General features: G+C 40.8%; 1 protein-coding gene across 5 annotated transcripts in view; it reads right to left on the reverse strand.

Annotated features, from left to right (window-relative positions):
• Window positions 1–19,312, reverse strand: part of ATP8A1 (ATPase phospholipid transporting 8A1) — a 226,199-nt gene that overhangs the window by 76,428 nt on the left and 130,459 nt on the right. For all 5 annotated transcript variants that reach the window (XM_061164668.1, XM_061164664.1, XM_061164663.1 and 2 more), the window contains one exon: window positions 18,339–18,403. In XM_061164668.1, the coding sequence (XP_061020651.1) occupies window positions 18,339–18,403 (65 nt within the window). The remainder of the gene's footprint in view (window positions 1–18,338; window positions 18,404–19,312) is intronic.

The following is a 19,312-nucleotide window of genomic DNA, read 5'->3' on the forward strand; positions in this document are numbered from 1 at the left end:
GCTCCGGGAGTTGGTGATGGACAGGGAGGCCTGGAGAGCTGCAGTCCATGGGGTCACAAAGAGTTAGACACGACTGAGTGACTGAACAACAACAAATGAATCAAGGGGAAAAGCTGGGAATATAATTTAAATAATTAATGGGTTTTCTTTCAGAAGTATTCAATGCGATAGAAATTAATTCCCAGTAACCCAGAAGAGGAAGGGCAGTATCTATAATCTCTTGTCACTTCATGAATTGGCATCTGTAATTTCAATCATGATTTCATGACGCTGTATTTCAGTTGGGGAGGGTGAACGTGTGGCCCTAGTAATCTTGACAGATCCAATAAAAGAACCCATTCCATCAGTGAAGAGTTCACTTTCAGGCAAAATAAAAACTTTAGTGTCAAGGAAGGCTTGGTTCACCTCAACCGTACAGAGGGCTTGTATCCATCTCCCTTTGTTAAGAATTACTGCTTTCCCAGCTCTTCAAAGGGAAAAAGTTTTAAGATACTTAGTATTTCTTTCCAAATCCTGTACTTTTTCTATAACCTAATAGGGACAGCTTATTTCAATAGAGCCCTAAGTACGATTATTATTATTATTTAAAAATTATTTATTTATTTGTTTATCTCCCTGTTGCATGTGGATCTTAATTCCCTGGTTAGGGTTCAAACCCACGTCCCCTGCATTGGAAGCGTGGAGTCTTAACCACTGGATCCCCAGGGAAGTCCCAAGCCCAGGCTCTGCATAAGGAAGTATAAGAAACAATTGCCCTCCTATTAGAGTTTTGTTCTGCGTGCTATAGTAACGAAGTCGGTAGTTATTTATATGATAAATTTAACAAATCCATATTTATAGAATAAAATGTACCTATAGTAAAAACAATACTTACAGAATAATGTTTGTTATACTCATGGGAGATATAATTATTGCTCCAGTTTAAGACTGTGGTAGAGTTATCTGAGTTATCTTCACAAAGAGGGAAGCAAAGGCAGAGGTTATTAAAATTTTATATTGGGGATTTTTGAAGGTGGTTTTGCATTGGTATTTCAAATGTGGTTCACACTCTGTTCTGGAATTTCAGAATCTGTTTGTGAAAATGATAGAACCGTGCTGTCCTGTCAAGTAAGGCTGCCCAGTCCTCCCAGCACTGGGGCTTTGTTTAACACTTCCCTGTTCCTTGTTACACACGGTGACATGAAGGACCACCATATAGCAGCATTCTTTGCAAAATTCTCTGTTCACACTTCACATCAGAGGGGAAAGAAGCTGTTTTAATTTACAGACTTCACCCTCCTATTTCCTGCTGGAAATTTTTGGCCCAAGAGAATTTAAGAAAATGAGGCAAAAAAAAAAAAAAAAAAGTCAGTAAAATTCTGCAAGCAAAATTTACCAATGACTGTCCATAGTTGATTACTCTGGATTGTCTTAAAAGCAAACTCCCAAAGAAGTGAACAACCAAGCAAATTAATGCACTGATAAAAAATGAAAATAAAACAGTATTTAGCATGTACCACACACCAGTCATGATTCCAAGGGCACACACATAGATACAGCCCTATGTAGGAGGGATAACTATCTGCATTCTGCAGATGACAAGCATGAGACTTTAAAGTTCCTCGCCCCCAAACACATGGCTACTAAATGGTGAATCCCAACTGAGAGTTACATTTCTGTGCTAGCTTGCCTTCCTCTACATTATCCAGCAGAAACAAAACCAACAGCACCAGGCACAGCAAATTATAAATGGAATCCCCAGAGCATCCCCTCTGTCACCCCCCTGAGCCCTCATCATCTGCCTCTCATCTCGCGTCTACCGCCAGCAGAGACTTCTCTTCACAAAACAAGCTCGAAACGCAGATCATGCCTCTTTCTGCTCTCAAATTTCTCACTAGCTTGCTACTACTTACATGATGAAGTCCAAAACCTGAGCCCAACTAACTTTCGTTGGCTTTCCTCTTCACAATCTCGACTCCTTCATCCCCTCTCTGCACCGCTCTTTCCTCCTGAGGATACCCCACTGCCTCTTAAACCAAGCTTACCTTCTCAAACCCTCCCAGATGCACTCCACGCTCCCAAGTGTAAGTCCCTCCATGCTACCAAGACCTTCAGATCCCTGAGGGAACAGACCAGGTCTAATCTCGGTCCCAGCCACAAACACAGCTCCTGCAAATACAGGTGCTCAGGAAAAGTCATGTTTGTGGAATGAGAGCACTGATAAATTCTGATTTCACCCTACAGGCAGCAGTCCATTTCCCCTCTGTTATCACTTCTGATTTGAGAGAGAGAGAGACAGAGAGAGAGGTCAGACTTCTCTTTCATGCTCTTTAATTTTCTAGAGAATAATCCCTATTACTTTAACCATCTTTCAAACCAAGGCACTGCTCACTAGAATGGAGGTGTGAGTATTTGTGAATCTATTTGTCTGCCTGCCGATCTACCGATTTATCCATCCATCCATCCGCCACTGTGTGTGGTTTTTTAAGCTTTTGCCCGTGTCACTCCTGATCTGAAAAGGCAAATGAAAGCTGAGAGACACCTAAGGAGGACTTCCAGTTTCCTTACAGATCAGCTGCAAACTCAGGCTGCAAGGCAAGTGAACTCCTGAGTTGTGCAAGCTCCCTCTTGAACCAGCCTGAGGGCCACAGTCCTGTGCGCCCGACCTTCCCTCCTTCCAGGGTGTTCTCTAACACCATACGATGTGTTGAGAACTTATTTGTGGCGTCAGGACCCCTGGGTTTGCTGGGTGATGATCACAGGTCTTCGGCAAAATCGAAAGGTGTCAGGAGATGTGACAGAGGTCACAATTCAGAAGGTGAGTCAAAATCTTCACACAGTGAATTCTTTAGTCAGCCCACCTCGGGTGCAAGGTAACAACCACAGAAAAGCTGCAAACATTTTCTTATTTGAGTTTACAGTTTCCTTTTGTAAGCAGATCTGTCATCGGCTGTGTGCTGCCGGCTACATGTTGCATTTGACCCTTATTTATACTGCCAGGAGTATTTTTAAATTCCTTTATTTATGAAAGTTTATTGCTTCTCCCTTAAGCCTAGGAGCCATACTTTATGGCCATATTGCATTGGAGCTTATCTCCTGTAGCTAGAAATAAATTTATTACTACATCAGCTGCTGCTTTGTTTTCTTTTTGGCTACTGAAGGGGGAAATGTTTAAACATTTAAACTTAGTGACATGTGAAAGTGAAAATATATAAATGAAAAGCTAACTCAGAAAAAGGATAAAAGACCACAGAGTACAACAAAATAAGAGCTCTGTCTCCCTCATGCTACAAAGTCTTATTTGTGGGCTGGAAGAAAAGGAGCATCTGTTGCCATCATTAGGGAGAGTCAGAAGCACAGGCAGTCTGGGGAGACAGGCAGGGGTCCAGGCGTCTCACCAGATGGGGGTCCAGGTACGGGCGGGAGCCGCAGGGAAGGTGGGATCTGCCTGCGCCTCCCGCAGACTGCACCCCACGTGGACATGCATTGGAGCACTCAGCTATCTGCTCCCCGCTCACGGCCTGCCCCCAGCCAGCTGCTCAAGAAGAGCCCTCAGGAGCTCCCTCCACGCCTTCCTGCTTTGCCAAGTCACAATCCAGTCCATCACCCACACTCTCTGTTCTTAGTTCCGACGCCACAGAAAGAAAGAAAACCACCTCTCCCAGAGGACAGGCTCTAACCAGCTCTCCTCTTTTCTACGGGTGCTCATTGCTACTGACCACTCCTTTCCCCCAGGTCTAGCCAATTCCACTCTTTCCAGAGGCTACCCTAGACTCCAAATTTGCCCCCCCCGATACTACAGCTAAGAACATTCACAGTTAAGAAAGAATTCTCTTAACTTTCCTCTCAACTTCAAAACCTTCCCTTTGTCTAATCCTTGCTGACTCCTGAGCCAGAGGTGGTGGGGTGGTGGGGGAGACCTGACTTGGCTCATCTCTTCCTCCCTCTTCTCCCTTGCATCTTTATTCTCCCCCACTGGCACTCTCTAAGACTACATACTGAAAACAATGAACAAATAAACAAACTGAGTCAAGTCCCTCTGACTCTGTTCTTTGAGTCCTCCAGGTGAGATGAATTCCTCTACCTTTCAGACTCTCTAAATACTTGTTTATACATACATAATGTGGCGTGATGTGTAACTGCTTATCTGTCTATATCTCTATGTCTCTTTGGGACTGAGGCCCTTGACAAAGAGATGAAATGCAATTAATATGAGCTTGGTGAAAAAGGAATAACCAAATCATTAACGACTGGAGAATCCCATGTGGGAAGTTACAATCCTTTGTTGTGTGATTATTTTAAGGATTGTGTTTTGCTGCCTGTAAAACTCCTGTGTAATCTTGGCTACTCTTAATTAGAGCAGTAAATAAAATGTTAGTGTGTTTATTTTATGACAGAGGAAATGGAGAACAAAGAGATGGTTATGATCAAGCATCTCCTTCTATCTTATATAACATAAATTGTCTAATGAATATAATGGAATCAACACCTAGACGAGCTACTTAGTGATCAAGCCAGGTTATATAACAGTAGATTGATGAGAAGAAAACAACTTGTATTTGGTTTATAAGAAACATACTTGAAAAAGAAAAAAAAAAAAAAAAGAAAAGAATGATGCTTGACAGATAATTAGATCAAGCAGAATTTTTCACAAAAGATAACTGACCAAAGGGCCCTAATAACTTTCTATGTGAATCTTCAGGGTATTGCCTGGTCCAACACATAACATGTTCACATAATACCTAACATGGTGGGGGAAATTTCCCACCCTCTCTTTCTTGAGTTCTTTTGGCTGGTCTAATAATTAAATTGGCACGAGAGATTAACGTGGGGAAAAAACCCTCAAATTTAATTAGTATATATGGAGGTCTCTAGAAATGGGACCTAATAAGTGGCCAAAGCATGCATCTTTTATGCTTTTTAGAAAAAGAAACAATAAATTTATAAAGACTTGACAAGATAGAGAAGTTTAAACTTTGGTAGTAAATTAGTGAGGAAGTAACAAGTTGTGTTTAAAACAGCCTTTTTGGCCCTAAATTTCTATCTCTGGCGATAAGGATGTCTCTGCCTCCTGGAGCAGGGAGGCTACCTTCCAAACGGGAGATTTATTTCTTGCTTTCTAAAGACACAGGAGGGTCAGAATGTTTTTCTTGGATTGCTTGGTTTTTCTAGAGTAACTTTAATTCAAAATATTTGATATGCCAGTCTGGAATATTTTGAGAGGGTCTACTCTGAGCCACAACATTCCCTCCAATGAAATAAAATAATTTTTTAAGAAATCAGAGACTGGCAGCTTTATGATAATTTTTTTTTAACATTACTTTTACATGACCTTTGCCAAGGAAATCCTTGATAAAAATCACAGCGGGCACCCTAGACAAAGAATACAATTTTACAGTGAAATAAACGGAAAGCCCTGACTTGTCTGGAAAGTATCCTAGCATGTAAGATGTCGTTTTCATTCTGGCAAAAACTCTGCTTGGAACAGCCTAAAGAACCCAGAGGCCAGATGTGCAAAGAACATGTTAGGCCACCTAAGAACTATGTTTTTGATGGCCCCAAATGTAATGTTGCAGAAAGCACCTGCATAAAAATGGCCCTTTTCAGCTTCTGGCTTTTGGATTTTCTTTCTGATTCCTTTCAGGGGTTTATAGGACAGTTAGTCTTACTTAGGAACATATCCAGGGAACACCCTAGTAGAGAATGTGGCAACGTCCCTAAGCAGGGGAAAATGAAAGCCTCTTGTCTTTGACTAGAAGACTACTCTATTCCAGTCTAACCAGCAGAAATGAGGTGAAGATTACACACAGTCTAAGATGTAACACCTAAATGTCATGGCTCCCACACCCTGCTCCAAGCTGCAGTTACTTACAGCAACAGAAGGAAACGTGTGATCACTCATCTTATCCCAGAGGGTGTCATCAGCATGGCTAAGCCAAACAGGAAAGGTTAAAAGAAAAAAGTATACATATATACTTATTTAGTTCAAACTATATGTCGGTGTGTGGGTCTGAGTACAAATAAGAACTCAGCACCTGTAATTTTCCTGGGAAACTGTTAAATGTGCGCAGGTCAAATGGTAAACTTATGCTTACCATAATTTTATCAGAAATTCACCACCAGGTAAATGAAATAAGCATAGAATTTTGGCTGATGTTGAATCACTTTTGGAGGACACACAACCCTGACCCCTGTCAGAATGGTTGGGTTTATGAAGCCTGTGCTTTTCACTTTAGTATCAGCAACTCTGGTTTCGAGTTCAGTTTTCACTTACTTTCCACCAAAAGGGCAAAAGTCAATATACTATTATAGGAAAGTATCTTTTTGAGCAAGACGGGGACTCTGATGAAATAAGACAATTTGCCAGAGGTTGAGTCCCTGTAAAATAACTTTTTAGAACTTGTCAGCTGATGTGCACAACTCCCCAGTCAGCGTAGAGAAGGCAGCCATCAACGTACGACAAGTGAAGTGAAGGAGTTGCTCAGTCTCGTCCGACTCTTTGTGACCCCACGGACTGTAGCCTGCTAGGCTCCTCTGTCTGTGGAATTTTCCAGGCAAGAGTACTGGAGTGGGTTGCCATTTCCTTCCCCAGGGGACCTTCCCGAGCCAGCAACAAATGTGTAACCATAAAAAATGGAGTTTCTTTAGTGAGAAAGTCAAGAAGGGCCATGAAGGTTTGGATGGTGCTTCTGGGCACTGATGACATGAACGCAAACAATGGAACCACACTGCAAAGAACTTAAGTTTCAGGAGATGAAACATACGCTGTGGCTAAGAACTCAAGGCACTTCTTAACTTCTGGTCGTTGCAATGGTGAAACTGGTAGTTTCACCTTATAAGGTGAAAACAAGGTAATCAAACATTTTTCATCTTCCTTGGAAAGGAAATATTTATTTTGAAAAAAAGTTCCTTAATGATGTGAAAGGAAGAAAACTAAGTGAAAAATAAGGAATAGTTTCAACCACTAACTTAAGTAAAAATACCAAGAACTCCAAAGTACTTTTAGATCAGGTGGCTACATAGGCTCACTGTTCTGGAAAGGATTACATCCCACAGCACATGTCACAGGCAAGTTCATTTCATGGTGTAACAGTAAACTTTTTGCCAGGGGTACATGTATATTCCAATCTACCTCCTTATTTATTTCTTCATTTGACTAACTCTAGAAGGCAATCGGGGCTTCCCAGGTGGTAAACAGCCCAACTGCCAATGCAGGAGACGTTAAGAGACATATGTTTGATTCCTGGTTTGGGAAGAGACCCTGGAGGAGGGCATGGAAACCCACTCCAGTATTCTTGCCTGGAGAATCCCACGGATGGAGGGGCCTGGAGGGCTACGCTCCATAGGGACGCAGAGACATGCCTGAAAAGACCCAGCATGCAGAAGGCAACGGTATGGTATCAGAATGGCTCGGGTTGAATTGTTGCTCTCCCACTGTAGGCAGGCTACAGGCTTCAGGCTACTGTAGGCAGGCTATTTCTCTGAGTCTTTTTTTTTTTTTTTTTAAATAAGATTGGGTTAATGTCTCTTCCATAGGGTTATTGTTGCGACAAGATGTGCTAACTCAGGAGTCCTGTCCTGTGCTTGGCTCAGAGGTGACATCTGAGAAAGACTAGCTCTTTTCCTTCCTCTGACATCAGATCTAACAGGGTTATCAACACATAATGAAGAATGAATACTCTGCACCTCGTCAATCACCGTATAACCTCAGTGCAATCCAAGTGGTATATTACGGAGATGATCTTCAGTTTCCTCTTGAAATCTCCTAACAGCAATTTTATTTCAATCTACTTTTTGATTACTAACACTCAACTCTACTAGCTACTACTTCTTTTATGTAAAAACTATCTGGAAATCTGTCTTCCCTCACTCATAGAAAAGATAGCATTATCCCTTCCCATATGATATGTGGCTCTCAGTAGAGAGTAGGAGGACAAATATTTATAAAGTTATAACTTAGACTGCTTCCTTTATCTCTCAATTCCTGATATAACTCTTGAGCAGAAAATAAATTGAAAGTTACAAACTGATTGGCATTTCTCTCTTACTATCTATGTTTTTTGCAGATGACCACATAAATATATGTTAGACTTTAAGCTCCCATAAAGAACATAGAGTTACATATATATATATATATATATGCAGAATAAACAGCATTATGTGTAAATGGGACCCTCAGAAATAGCAGGCTGAAAACAACGATAAAGAAAACAGTGAGGACTCACTTTGATGGCACATTTCTCAGCAATAACACCATCACCTTAGCTTCTTAGGTACTGATTATTTTTTAAACCAGATTTATAAATATTCATTGGCAGGGGGAAACCTTAGTTGACCTACTTAGTTTTAAAACCTACTATCAATTAACATAAGATGTCAAATAAGAGGATCTAAGAATCGTAAACTGACATATTTCATTAGCTGTTTTGGTGGTTTGTGGCCCTATCTCATCACCATTTAAGACATGGGGTGTTTATAAATTTATGGCCAAATAATGTTTCATTCTTTCTCTGTTTTTACACTCTGAGTATTCACAACATAAAATTACAAATTAACAGAGTATTCCAAGGACATTCTTAATAATACATTATGACCATAACAAGTATGGACAAGGTTAGCATGTTCTTAAAGAGTAAGTTATGACTCCCATAGGAACAATGTAGATAAATCACTGGGTATTATTTTTTGACAATGTGTTATTGATTCAGAGAACCACAGGACGTTCCATATACCCTCATGCAACACATATATCAACTACTCCTTGACTGCAGGCTGTATGTTGTACATTTAATGTACTGCAGGCTGTACGCTGTACTGATCTGTACATTGTAAAGATCATATACCTGAGAGTAAAGAGAAAGTATATTTATATACAACTGGTCCATTTAGTATTTATCCCAGTCAGGACCACTAGCTCTCCTGGACAGTTTCTGACCAAAACATCTGGTGTTTCTAAACTCCTAGGCTATATTAGAACATAACCTTCAAAAAACCTATTCATATAGAATCAAACCAACATAAAGTAATTTTTCCAAACTGGGTAAAGGCAGACAGAAGGTGAAATCATGGAGTATGTGGGAGAAGGGGAGGGTGGGATGCTTTGAAAGAACAGCACGGAAACATGTATATTACTGTATGTAAAATAGGTGATCAGTGCAAGTTTGATGCATGAAGCAGGGCTCGCAAAGCTGGTGCTCTGGGACAACCCAGAGGGGTGGGGTGGGGAGGGAGGTGGGAGGGGGGTCAGGATTGGGGGGACACATGCACAGCCGTGGCTGATTCATGTCGATGTATGGCAAAAACCATCACAATACTGTAAAGTAATTAGCCTCCAATTAAAACAAATAAATTAAAAAAACATATGGTCAAAGAGGTCTTCTAAAACAGCTTGGTGGAAAACAGTCAAGTGAATGAATTTAATCAATACATATTGCTAAACATAATGGAAAGGGAAACAAAAAAATCTTGCTCATGCCTTGCTGATATGCAGATAGGAGCTTTCCAGGGCAGGTGTAGATATAAAACACTGCAATTGAGGAAATGGTCCAATCTCCCAACAGGGTCATGCCATGTGAGAAAAGGTCAAAGGTTAAAGGATGGAAGAAGGTAGGAAGACGAAGTTGTAGAGCTGGATAAATTGCTCTTGGCCCCTGGGCGGAGGTTTGGGATTTGGGGTTATGATAGGTTCCATGAGGCAAATAATTCCTTGTGCGGCATCCAGTCTCGTTTGGGGTACCCTAGAGAGAAAGGCTGAGAAGTGTCTAATCTGGGTCCAAGTCTGTCTTGCAGTGTAGGAAGGAGGCATCGAGCAAAGAAAGACAAACCCCGGGAAAGGAAGGAAGGGTGAGGCAGGGGGTATAATTATATAATTTAAATAGTTCTGTGGATAAAGGCTTTTACCAAAGCCCTCATAGTAATTATTTGAAACCACCACTGAAAGCCTCCTAAACACTTATTTTGAGTTTGGTATTAAATATTCTCCAGCAGCGGCGGTGACTCAAGTGCATGAGGACGCGTCCTGCAGGAACTGGGTGGGCAGACATCCAGTCTCTCATTCAGCCAGAAGAGACTGCTTAGAATATACAACCATTTCTTTGGGAAAATAAGCAAATTACCAAATCAATGGTTTGGAGAAAGTAACAACTGGCGTCTGTGAGAAATTCTTACCAAGAACCACAAAGAAAGCTAAGGTGGGGCCCATTTCCCTAATGATTTGAATTAATTCAGGCAGGAATACAGAGGAATCATTACCTACTGTGCTTCCTCACTGCAAATTCCAAAGGCACACCATTTCCATTATTTTCAACATCCATTAGAAAAAAATTCTACGTACAACTGTCAGAGTAAAATGGAATATAGGGTCTTTTGCAAATTTCATAAATACAAGATCCCCAACACCGCCAATTCCCAGAAGAGCACCCCTTCCAGCTGCTCTGGAGTCTTGGTGGTGAGTAGGAAGGGAGGCAGAGAAAAGTTGGAAAATCTGGGGCGGGGGGGCACGTTCCCAGAAGGCTTTTTTCTGAGACTAAGGCCCTGTTATTTCTGGAGAAGGAAGGGTTGTTTAAAAACAAAAGGAAAAACAATTTTGGGATTAAAGTCATCTCGGTCAAAATTCAGGATCCCACATTTGCTAATCCTGTGAACTCATAGTCTTCATCTGTAGTTGAGACAAACATCATCATTCATGTAGGAATGGAGGCAAAAAGCAACGATATGCCAATAAAAAAGTAAAAATGAAAAAAGGAACAGAGGCGAATGCATACAGACACACCTGGGACACAGCTTCCTGCAAACTGTCAATTTTATAACTCATCAAAAGATATGGGTGGCAGGGATGCAAAAAAGTCCCAAGGCACAGCAGTCTGTTCCCCTCAAAACTGCCCACAAGCTGTGAGGAGATGGCGAGAGGGTAGATTGGTTAGAAAGGATTTATCGGTAATTCTAGGTCTCAGAGAGCTCTTGAAAGAGCTCAGATGTTTGGCCAAAAATAAATTTAAAAAAAGAGAGAAAAAGACTATTCAAGCTTGTGGGAGGAGGAATTTCTCAAAACAGAAATACTATGAATTTGTGAACAACTTCACTTTGGGATCTGCACACAAGCCAAGATTACTGAATTTTGTTTAAGAAAAGGGGACACATTTAGTTTTTCTGAGACCAAACAATGGGCTTGATGGAACTTTTTCAACCACAAACTTGGGTTTGTGGCAGACACTATCTTAAATCAGAGGAAAAGAGAACAGACTATTTGTTCATATGTTATTTTCATTTTTTGTAATGTTTATATTTTCTTTTTTACTAAACCATTTCTCTCAAATGTAACAAAGTTCGCTTTCTTCACTGAGCACTACTTGAAGCAAGCTCTGTGCCAGACAGCATCTGAAGGATCATCCTGCAATGGGACGTTACAAAAACATATCTTTGCTTCTGATAGGGACACATTAACACCTTAGAAGTTAACCTGAACTCTTAAACACTTTCAGGCCAAAAAGCTGAAACAACTTTGCTAATGGTAACAGAGAATTCACAATTCTAAAGGTCCAAAGCTGGCAGTGGAAGAAAATTCACTGTGGTTTAAAACCTGCCTGAACTATTTTTCAAAGCAATACAAAATGTATTGTATTAGACTCATGGGACATATCAAGACAAAACTTGAAGTAGCCTCAATTCTCCTTTTCCCCCTTCTTTTTCTGGAGCCGAGTCAATAACTTGCTTATTCTGGATTTCTTTCAGAAGCCATTCAACAGTGACTGGTTTCCCAAACAGTAAGGTTTGTCTGCATAATACATGTAAGATGAGCTTAAAAGGGTACAGATGACAACTTTACCATTTATATCATGAATGCTTGTAAGTTATATTTGAAGCTTACATGGTGTTATAAAACCAAATTTAGCTTGAAAAAAATGTGCAATCCTATAAAGGGCTTTCTTTTACCATGGTGCTGAAAAATATATATTCTTATGCTTGTTAACATCAAATGTGGTTAACAATTCATTTTCTGCAAAATATATGGGTGATAGAAAACACTGGTATCCATAATCAAACCTAGGCTGGCTTAAGTTCATATTTGCAAATTAAGCAGAGAAATTTAAGTAGTGAGGGGGACGGCTATTTAAAATCACCTCTCATAGCACTTGGCAAAATGAAACTCCCCCTACCCTCGGGAATAAAGATGTTAAAAGAAATAATAATGATGATCACGAGAATGGTTCATAGTTCTTATGTGCTTACTAAATGCTAGGCATTGTATTTAAAAGGTATTGTTTTGTTTAACCCCCACAACACCCTAGAGATGGGTATTATTATTACTCTTGTTTTACAAGTGTCACTGGAAACTGAGGTTCCAGAAAATTCTGTTTGCTTAGACTCCAGAATCCAATGACTTACATACATCCTCCAGAGTTTGCTTAGCACCAGAGGTCAAGTTTACTTTCAAGATTGCGCATAATAGTGAAGTTAAAGTCGCTCAGTTGCGTCCAACTCTTTGTGACCCCATGGACTGTACAGTCCATGGAATTCTCCAGGCCAGAATACTGGAGTGGGTAGCCTTTCCCTACTCCAGGGGATCTCCCCAACCCAGGGATCAAACCTGGGTCTCCAGGTTTCTTTAGCAGCTGAGCCATAAGGGAAGCCCAGGCATAATGGTATCTGCCTACTAATGTTACCAGGTGTAAATGTGATTGTCCCTGTAAAATCTTTAGTCCAAACATAAGCCAGTGTTTCCTTATGACTCTATCAGCCTTGCATAGAACCCTGCAGGGGCAGCAGAGCTTCCTTTTCACATAGTCAGAAACCTGCGTCTTTCTTTGGGATCCATATCCGCTTCCGCTGTATCGGGTACTGACCCCTCACCAGGCTAGACGTGAATGTCAACAGAAGCGGACACTCAGAAACAACTGCGCCCAGATGGTCAGCAGGAGAGTTAGGCAGGGCTTCTCAGGAGTCAAGTCTCGGAGGACGGGAGCCTTTGGACCCCGAGGAGAGGAAATTTATTTCTCCAGATTCCTCACATTCACATTTGACCATCACTCCTGTTGGTTCCATAAATATAGAGCAATTTTCCTCTCTGCCCCTTTTTATTTCCCAGGGAATCCAGACAGTAGAAAAGAGGAGAAGAAACAATAAGAACAAGTTTAAGGTCCAGCGCTGCCGCCCAGGACAGATTCCACAACTGCCCTAGGAGGTGCTAGAAGGAGGACAGGTCAAGGTTACAAGTATATCATGTGAGACTCAAGAAAGATCATCTGGGCACCTACAGAGCTAATGGCTTGAGAAATTATGGCTCCTTCCACCTACCCAGACTTGCCAGATGAGGGTAGCGAAATCTTGAGCCCTCTCAATGAAACAGTCTTCCCTTTCTCTCTATCTTTTACAGAAAGTTAGATAATATCCATTAAAAAAATATTCTGGATCACCTGAAGTGTTTTCAGAGATGCACAGAGTTAGAATGCTATGGGGGATTTGAATACTATAATCATTACACTCCTTAATATAACATAAACTCATTATACTACATTTTAAAAGATGTTAATTAGACAATGGGAGATTCCCGAGTTCTTAGCTCACATTTTTAGATGTTTCCAGTTTTAACAGATATATTTTGAACAAGTTACTTCATGGTAAGCCAAAAGTATAAAAGAGATGCTGGGGGATAAATTGGGAAATTGGAGTTGACATATATACATTGCTATATATAAAACACAGAACTAAGAAGGACCTACCACACAGCACAGGGAACACTGCTGACTACTCTCTGGTGGCCTTTATGGGAAAGAGTCAAAAAAGGGTGGATATACGTGTGTGAATAACTGATTCACTTTGCCGCACAACAACAACTAACACACATTATATAAAAAACTGTTCTCCAATAGAAATAAAAAAAAAAGAGACGCTAGAAGATCTCGGTCATCAAGCCAAAGGGGCTTCTGAGAATTTCATGGGGTCATTTCTGGGCATTTCTGTAGACTTAGGGAAGAAGTACACAATATTCTTCAAGCCAGTAATTTAAAATTCTTGCTTTAGCAGACCCTTAAGAAAACGTCTCATATGAATATCATAATCAGAACCCTTAATAAAACGGCTCAAAGTTACATGATAAAAAGTTACATGTTACCTAAATTACCTGCTTATTATAAACATCTAACAGATTTTGATCAACTTTACATGATAATTAAAGATGCTTATCTATAAAATCCTTACTTTCTAAATTAAAAACGTATGATCAAGCGTCCTAAGAACCTCTTTTGCTGACACTGGCAACATCCGGCAACAGTTGGGTAGGTAACTGAGTGAGAAGCCCCGGCTCGGCACCCAGGCATCATGCTTGCGGGGAGAGCTGCTCTTCTGGGAAAGAAGCTGGGAGTGTGCAGAGGCAGAAAAGTCAGACTTCCATATTAGGTCTGCAGAGCAGGATTTTAACATGGACTATTTTTCTACAAAGTTTTGTAACATTCATTTCATACGTGCTGTGCCCTGTGCTAACCATACCAGTCCTATGCCAAGGGTAACATTATCATTACCTCAGAGGCAGGACAAGTGGCTTAGAGAAGTTCTCTAATTTCATTTTGTCCAGAGCCCGCCACTCAGGCGGGGCAGAGCTGGGCCCTGACCCACCGTGCTACTGTACAGAGTGATGTGAGTACATTCATCAGAGTTGTGATCTGACAAAACTTTGCACACCTACAATTTATTTCCTATTATGTTATTTCCTAAGGCGGTGTGTTTCTAAGTTCATTACCTGAATGTTAATCATTCTTTGTACTGATGGAATGATAACCCTTTTATTATTATCAGTACAAATGTGAACACAGAGGATCCTTTTCTTTTCCATGGCAATGAAAAATGATGACTTGCCTGGATTCATCCTAATGATTTGCCTGAAATCTCAGCCGTGGGTTGTATGACACGAGACCTGGAGGAGCTATGATGCAAAGTGGGGTTTCCTTTCCTGCTGAGAAGCAAATGAGCTCACCGCAGCAGGTCTGACCCCAGACAGCCAGATCTGTTTAAAGTCACCACTTAACTGCCTGGGAGAAAAAGCCTCCTCCAGACACCAGTGCGAGAACCAGAGGCAGTCTGATGCTGGGCGAATCAGTGTCAGTCCGCTCAGCCATCGCGTCTGCCTGTGATTTTTCACACCCAAAGGACACAAATTGCTAAGGACGTTTCCAATCACTTTGCTCTTTAAATATCACATATGATCAGCTACTACCACATCTAAAACTGATATACAAATTTTTAAAAAAGGGAGCCCTTAATTAAACATTATTCAGTAACCCATTTCTCACATATTTATGGCTCAGTGGTAAAGACTCCGCCTGCCAATGCAGGAAATGTGGGTTCGATCCCTGGGTCAGGAAGATCCCCTGGAGAAGGGAATGGCAACCCAAGCCAGTATTCTTGCCTGGAGAATCCCATGGACAGAGGAGCCTGGTGGGCTACAGTCCACGGGGTCCACAAAGAGCCAGACATAACTGAGCACGCACACAACAGTGTGTCAGACAGCTTGCTGGAGACTGACAGAGACCGCAAACCAAAAGAGACAGACGGGGTCCCTGCTCTCCTTGAAAACGAGCGTTCCCCGGAGGCTATTTATGTTTGCTGCTGTAGCAACAGGAAGTGCAAAAACCTCTGAAGTGTCTATTAGTTTTGAGTTACCATCTTGGAAACTTCAGAATGAAAATAAATGCCTCTGTCTTAACAATACAAGATTCAGCGCACAGAATATTTTCGGCATTTCAGTTTTCTCTTTTTGTTTTTTTTCTCAAGATTACTGTTTACATCATTTGACACTAAAAACACGTCAAGAACAAGAACATTTGGATGTGTTTATCCAAGAGTTGGAGAAAAATAATGAAACAGATGAAAACAAAAGGAGCAATGCCAGCACTCTACGTAAGGTGAACGCCGAAATCCAGACAAAAGGGAAAGTGTGTCAAATCCAGCATGTGATCGACCGTGCTTTCACTTCCGTCTCACAGGTCCCACTTCTGATTTCCTTCAAGTGTCAGAAAGTCTGTGCATCACGTTTAACCTATGATGCTGACAAAGGCCTAAAGGTCTATAGCGATTATGGAAACGTTTACACTGAAGTTTTTGCAAGGTTGTGAACAACTGCAGCCCAGTTCTGGAACCACCTTGGATGGCTCGTCTTCCAGGGACCCCCGTGGGGATAAGTGTCCCTGAACTTTACATCCCATCGCTGGCTCTGTGCCCGTTTCCTCTTCCCTGACTCCTATCCTGGTCCCCCGTCTGTACCCTTCCAACTCGCCAACTGCTTCCATACATTACACCTCTTTTAAGAGGCTGATGAAGTCACACCCCTTGCCTATGAAGGCAAAGTCTCAAACCTGGCCTAGCTTTCCACAGTTGGCCTGAGACTACCTCTCCAGGTTTAACCCCCTCTATCCCTTTTTAAGGGGTGCCTTATAAACACTGTGCCCACTGTTCAAACAAATTGGGTAGCTTCATACGGACCATTATAAAACAACTGCTAAGATATATTAAGTGAGAAAAGCAAAGTGCAATATCAAGGAGTGTGGACAGGATGCTGTAATATGTGTTTAACAACAAAGGATGTGTCGACTGGCATGCACATAAATCCCTTAGATACGGCAGAACTGCTCTGGATGAACACACATGACTGGAACCAGTGGCCATCCCCAGGGACGTAAACTAGTAGCTTGGGTACAAGGTGGGAGATCCATAAACAACAAGGTCCTGCTATATAGCACAGGGAACCATATTCAATATCCCACGATAAACCAAAATGGAAAAGAACATGAAACAGTAACAGTATACACACACACACACGTATACATATATATATACATACATACATTACATATGTGTGTGTGTGTATACACACATATATATGTATATAAAACTGAGTCATTTTACTGTACAGTGGAAATTAACACAACATTATAATCAACTATACTTCAATAAAAGAAAAAAAATTAAGGCGAGAGATTCACTTTTTACCATCTGTATTTTCTCTTTTCATAACTTTGAAAAGTTTTACATTCTGCGCCTATGTTTATTCAAACAAAACATACTTAAAAAATTATAATCTTGTGTTCAAGTTTAATGCTCCTCCTTCAGGCGCCCAAAGAGGAACCTGACTCGCACTAACTTTCTGCTTCCGCTCCTCCGACTCGGTTACTCACGTGTTACTCACCTTTATGTAACTAAATGCCACTTATTTTGCAAATAGTTACTTAAACTTCATGATATTTTCACAGCAAGTTATCTACCTTACTTACCTATTTGTTCTGCATTATTACTTGTATGCAATTTACTTCTCTTAATATTTGTAAGCTTTTGGAGGGCCGGCTTTGTTTATTTGTTTGTTTGTGTTTTTAGGATTAAAGCCTGGTTCACAAAAAGCACTTCTCCAATAATTAGAGGCATAAGCAGGTCCCATGATTGCAGACTCATGTTATTCCTCAGGCTACAAGGGGCTCAAAGATTTCACAAGAAAGGGAAGTGCATCACAAGGCTTGTTTTAAGCACAATAATAAAGAAGAGATCATGATTCCAGTTTAAAAATCAGAAACAAAGTACTTCTTACATGTAATTTGCTGTCTGTACCCAAGTTCTAAATATCTACTTCTTCACCATCCCTTCCACAGAGCTGGCCTCTCAGCTTCTCCAACATCCCTACTTATCAGGTTTCCTCTTCTGCTCTTTGCCTCACAATGGGTATTTCAAGCAGCTGGATATCACCTTTCTTGTTCTGTCTTCCACCTTAAATTGCAAATAGTCATCTTTCCCTTAAAATATTTACAGGTCATGACTTACATTTTGGGGGGTTAACTTTTATCTATTATACTCCTAAAATAATCTTTCCCCTCCTTTCCAACTATAACTTCATGCGATCATAGTCATGAAAACAGACATACTAGGAATTTCTATTTCAGCTCTGAACTCCAGACATTAAAAAAAAAAGCTGACTGTTGGCTATTTGGTGTTGTTCAATAGCTTTCACATTTTTTAAAAAAAGAAGCAAAATATTCATACTGAAATACTACATATATAATATGTAATAATACTGAAATATACAAAATACTCAGGCAGATACAAAGGAGCTGTAGTCACTCAGCAATCTCTTGACATAATACTTTTGTAAAGCAGCTTTTTTTTTTTGGGTCTCACAATGTTTAGCAATTTCCTTTAGCTGTTAGAGACACAAAACTCGCATCTGTTTACATCAGTGGTTCAAAACAGTGCACGTTTGTTCCAGCAGAACGACAGTAATAAGGCACCTTTCAAGCCAGGAAAACAAAATATCTCAACAGTTAGCCGAATATAAAACGCAAAGTAAGTTGCTAAAAGTCTTTCAAAAAGATAATCTTACTTACATCAAGAGAGCCTTCATTTATAACAATCATTCCCATGTTCTTCCTCAGAAGTTTGCAGGAGTGTCCTATGTCCAAACAGAGTAAATTGGTTGATATAATTAATTTCTCTAGAGAAAGAAGGTGAAGATGATAAAATGCTAAAACTACAAAAATTCTGAATTTTATCTATATTATTCGGTAAAACTAAAATGCTATTTATTTTAACAGGAAAGATGGCAGTCAACTGTCTTCTAGATCTGCAGAAGTTTGAAAAAGAAATACTCTTGCTTGCTATAAAAGAGGGATAAGATACAAGGACATCACCTGACAGGTTAAAGCTGCCGTGATAAACGAACGTGGAAAGACAATATAGTAAGGATTCTCAGTGTTCTGAAAACTGATAAACGCACGTGCACACTCGTCATGAGGACCCACATGGAGAGCAGAAGATGGGCCAGGGCTTGTTTCGGGAGAAGGATGCAGGAGGTTGCCTGGGCTTCTCTCGGGCCGCTGGTCCCACCGCGACCTCCCTGCCCTTGGACTGTGACCACAGTCTCTTCTCTCCTGCTTTGCTGTACTTGGAGCAGGGCAAACGCACCTGCTGATCAAACCAGCTCTGCCCACGTGCACGTGTGTGCCTATAGCTGAAGGTGGCTAGACAAAAATAGGCAACCTTTTTGGCCCAGCTCACATTTAAAACAGAACCATCTACACTCACTCCTCTTGTGATCTCATTCCTCAGTTTTTATTCCAATCCCAAAGAAAGCTCAAACTACCGTACAATTGCACTCATCTCACATGCTAGCAAAGTAATGCTCAAAATTCTCCAAGCCAGGCTTCAGCAATACGTGAACCGTGAACTTCCAGATGTTCAAGCTGGTTTTAGAAAAGGCAGAGGAACCAGAGATCAAATTGCCAACATCTGCTGGATCATCGAAAAAGCAAGAGAGTTCTAGAAAAACATCTATTTCTGCTTTATTGACTATGCCAAAGCC

Source organism: Dama dama, chromosome 17 (assembly GCF_033118175.1).
Source record: "Dama dama isolate Ldn47 chromosome 17, ASM3311817v1, whole genome shotgun sequence".
Lineage (NCBI taxonomy): Eukaryota > Metazoa > Chordata > Mammalia > Artiodactyla > Cervidae > Dama > Dama dama.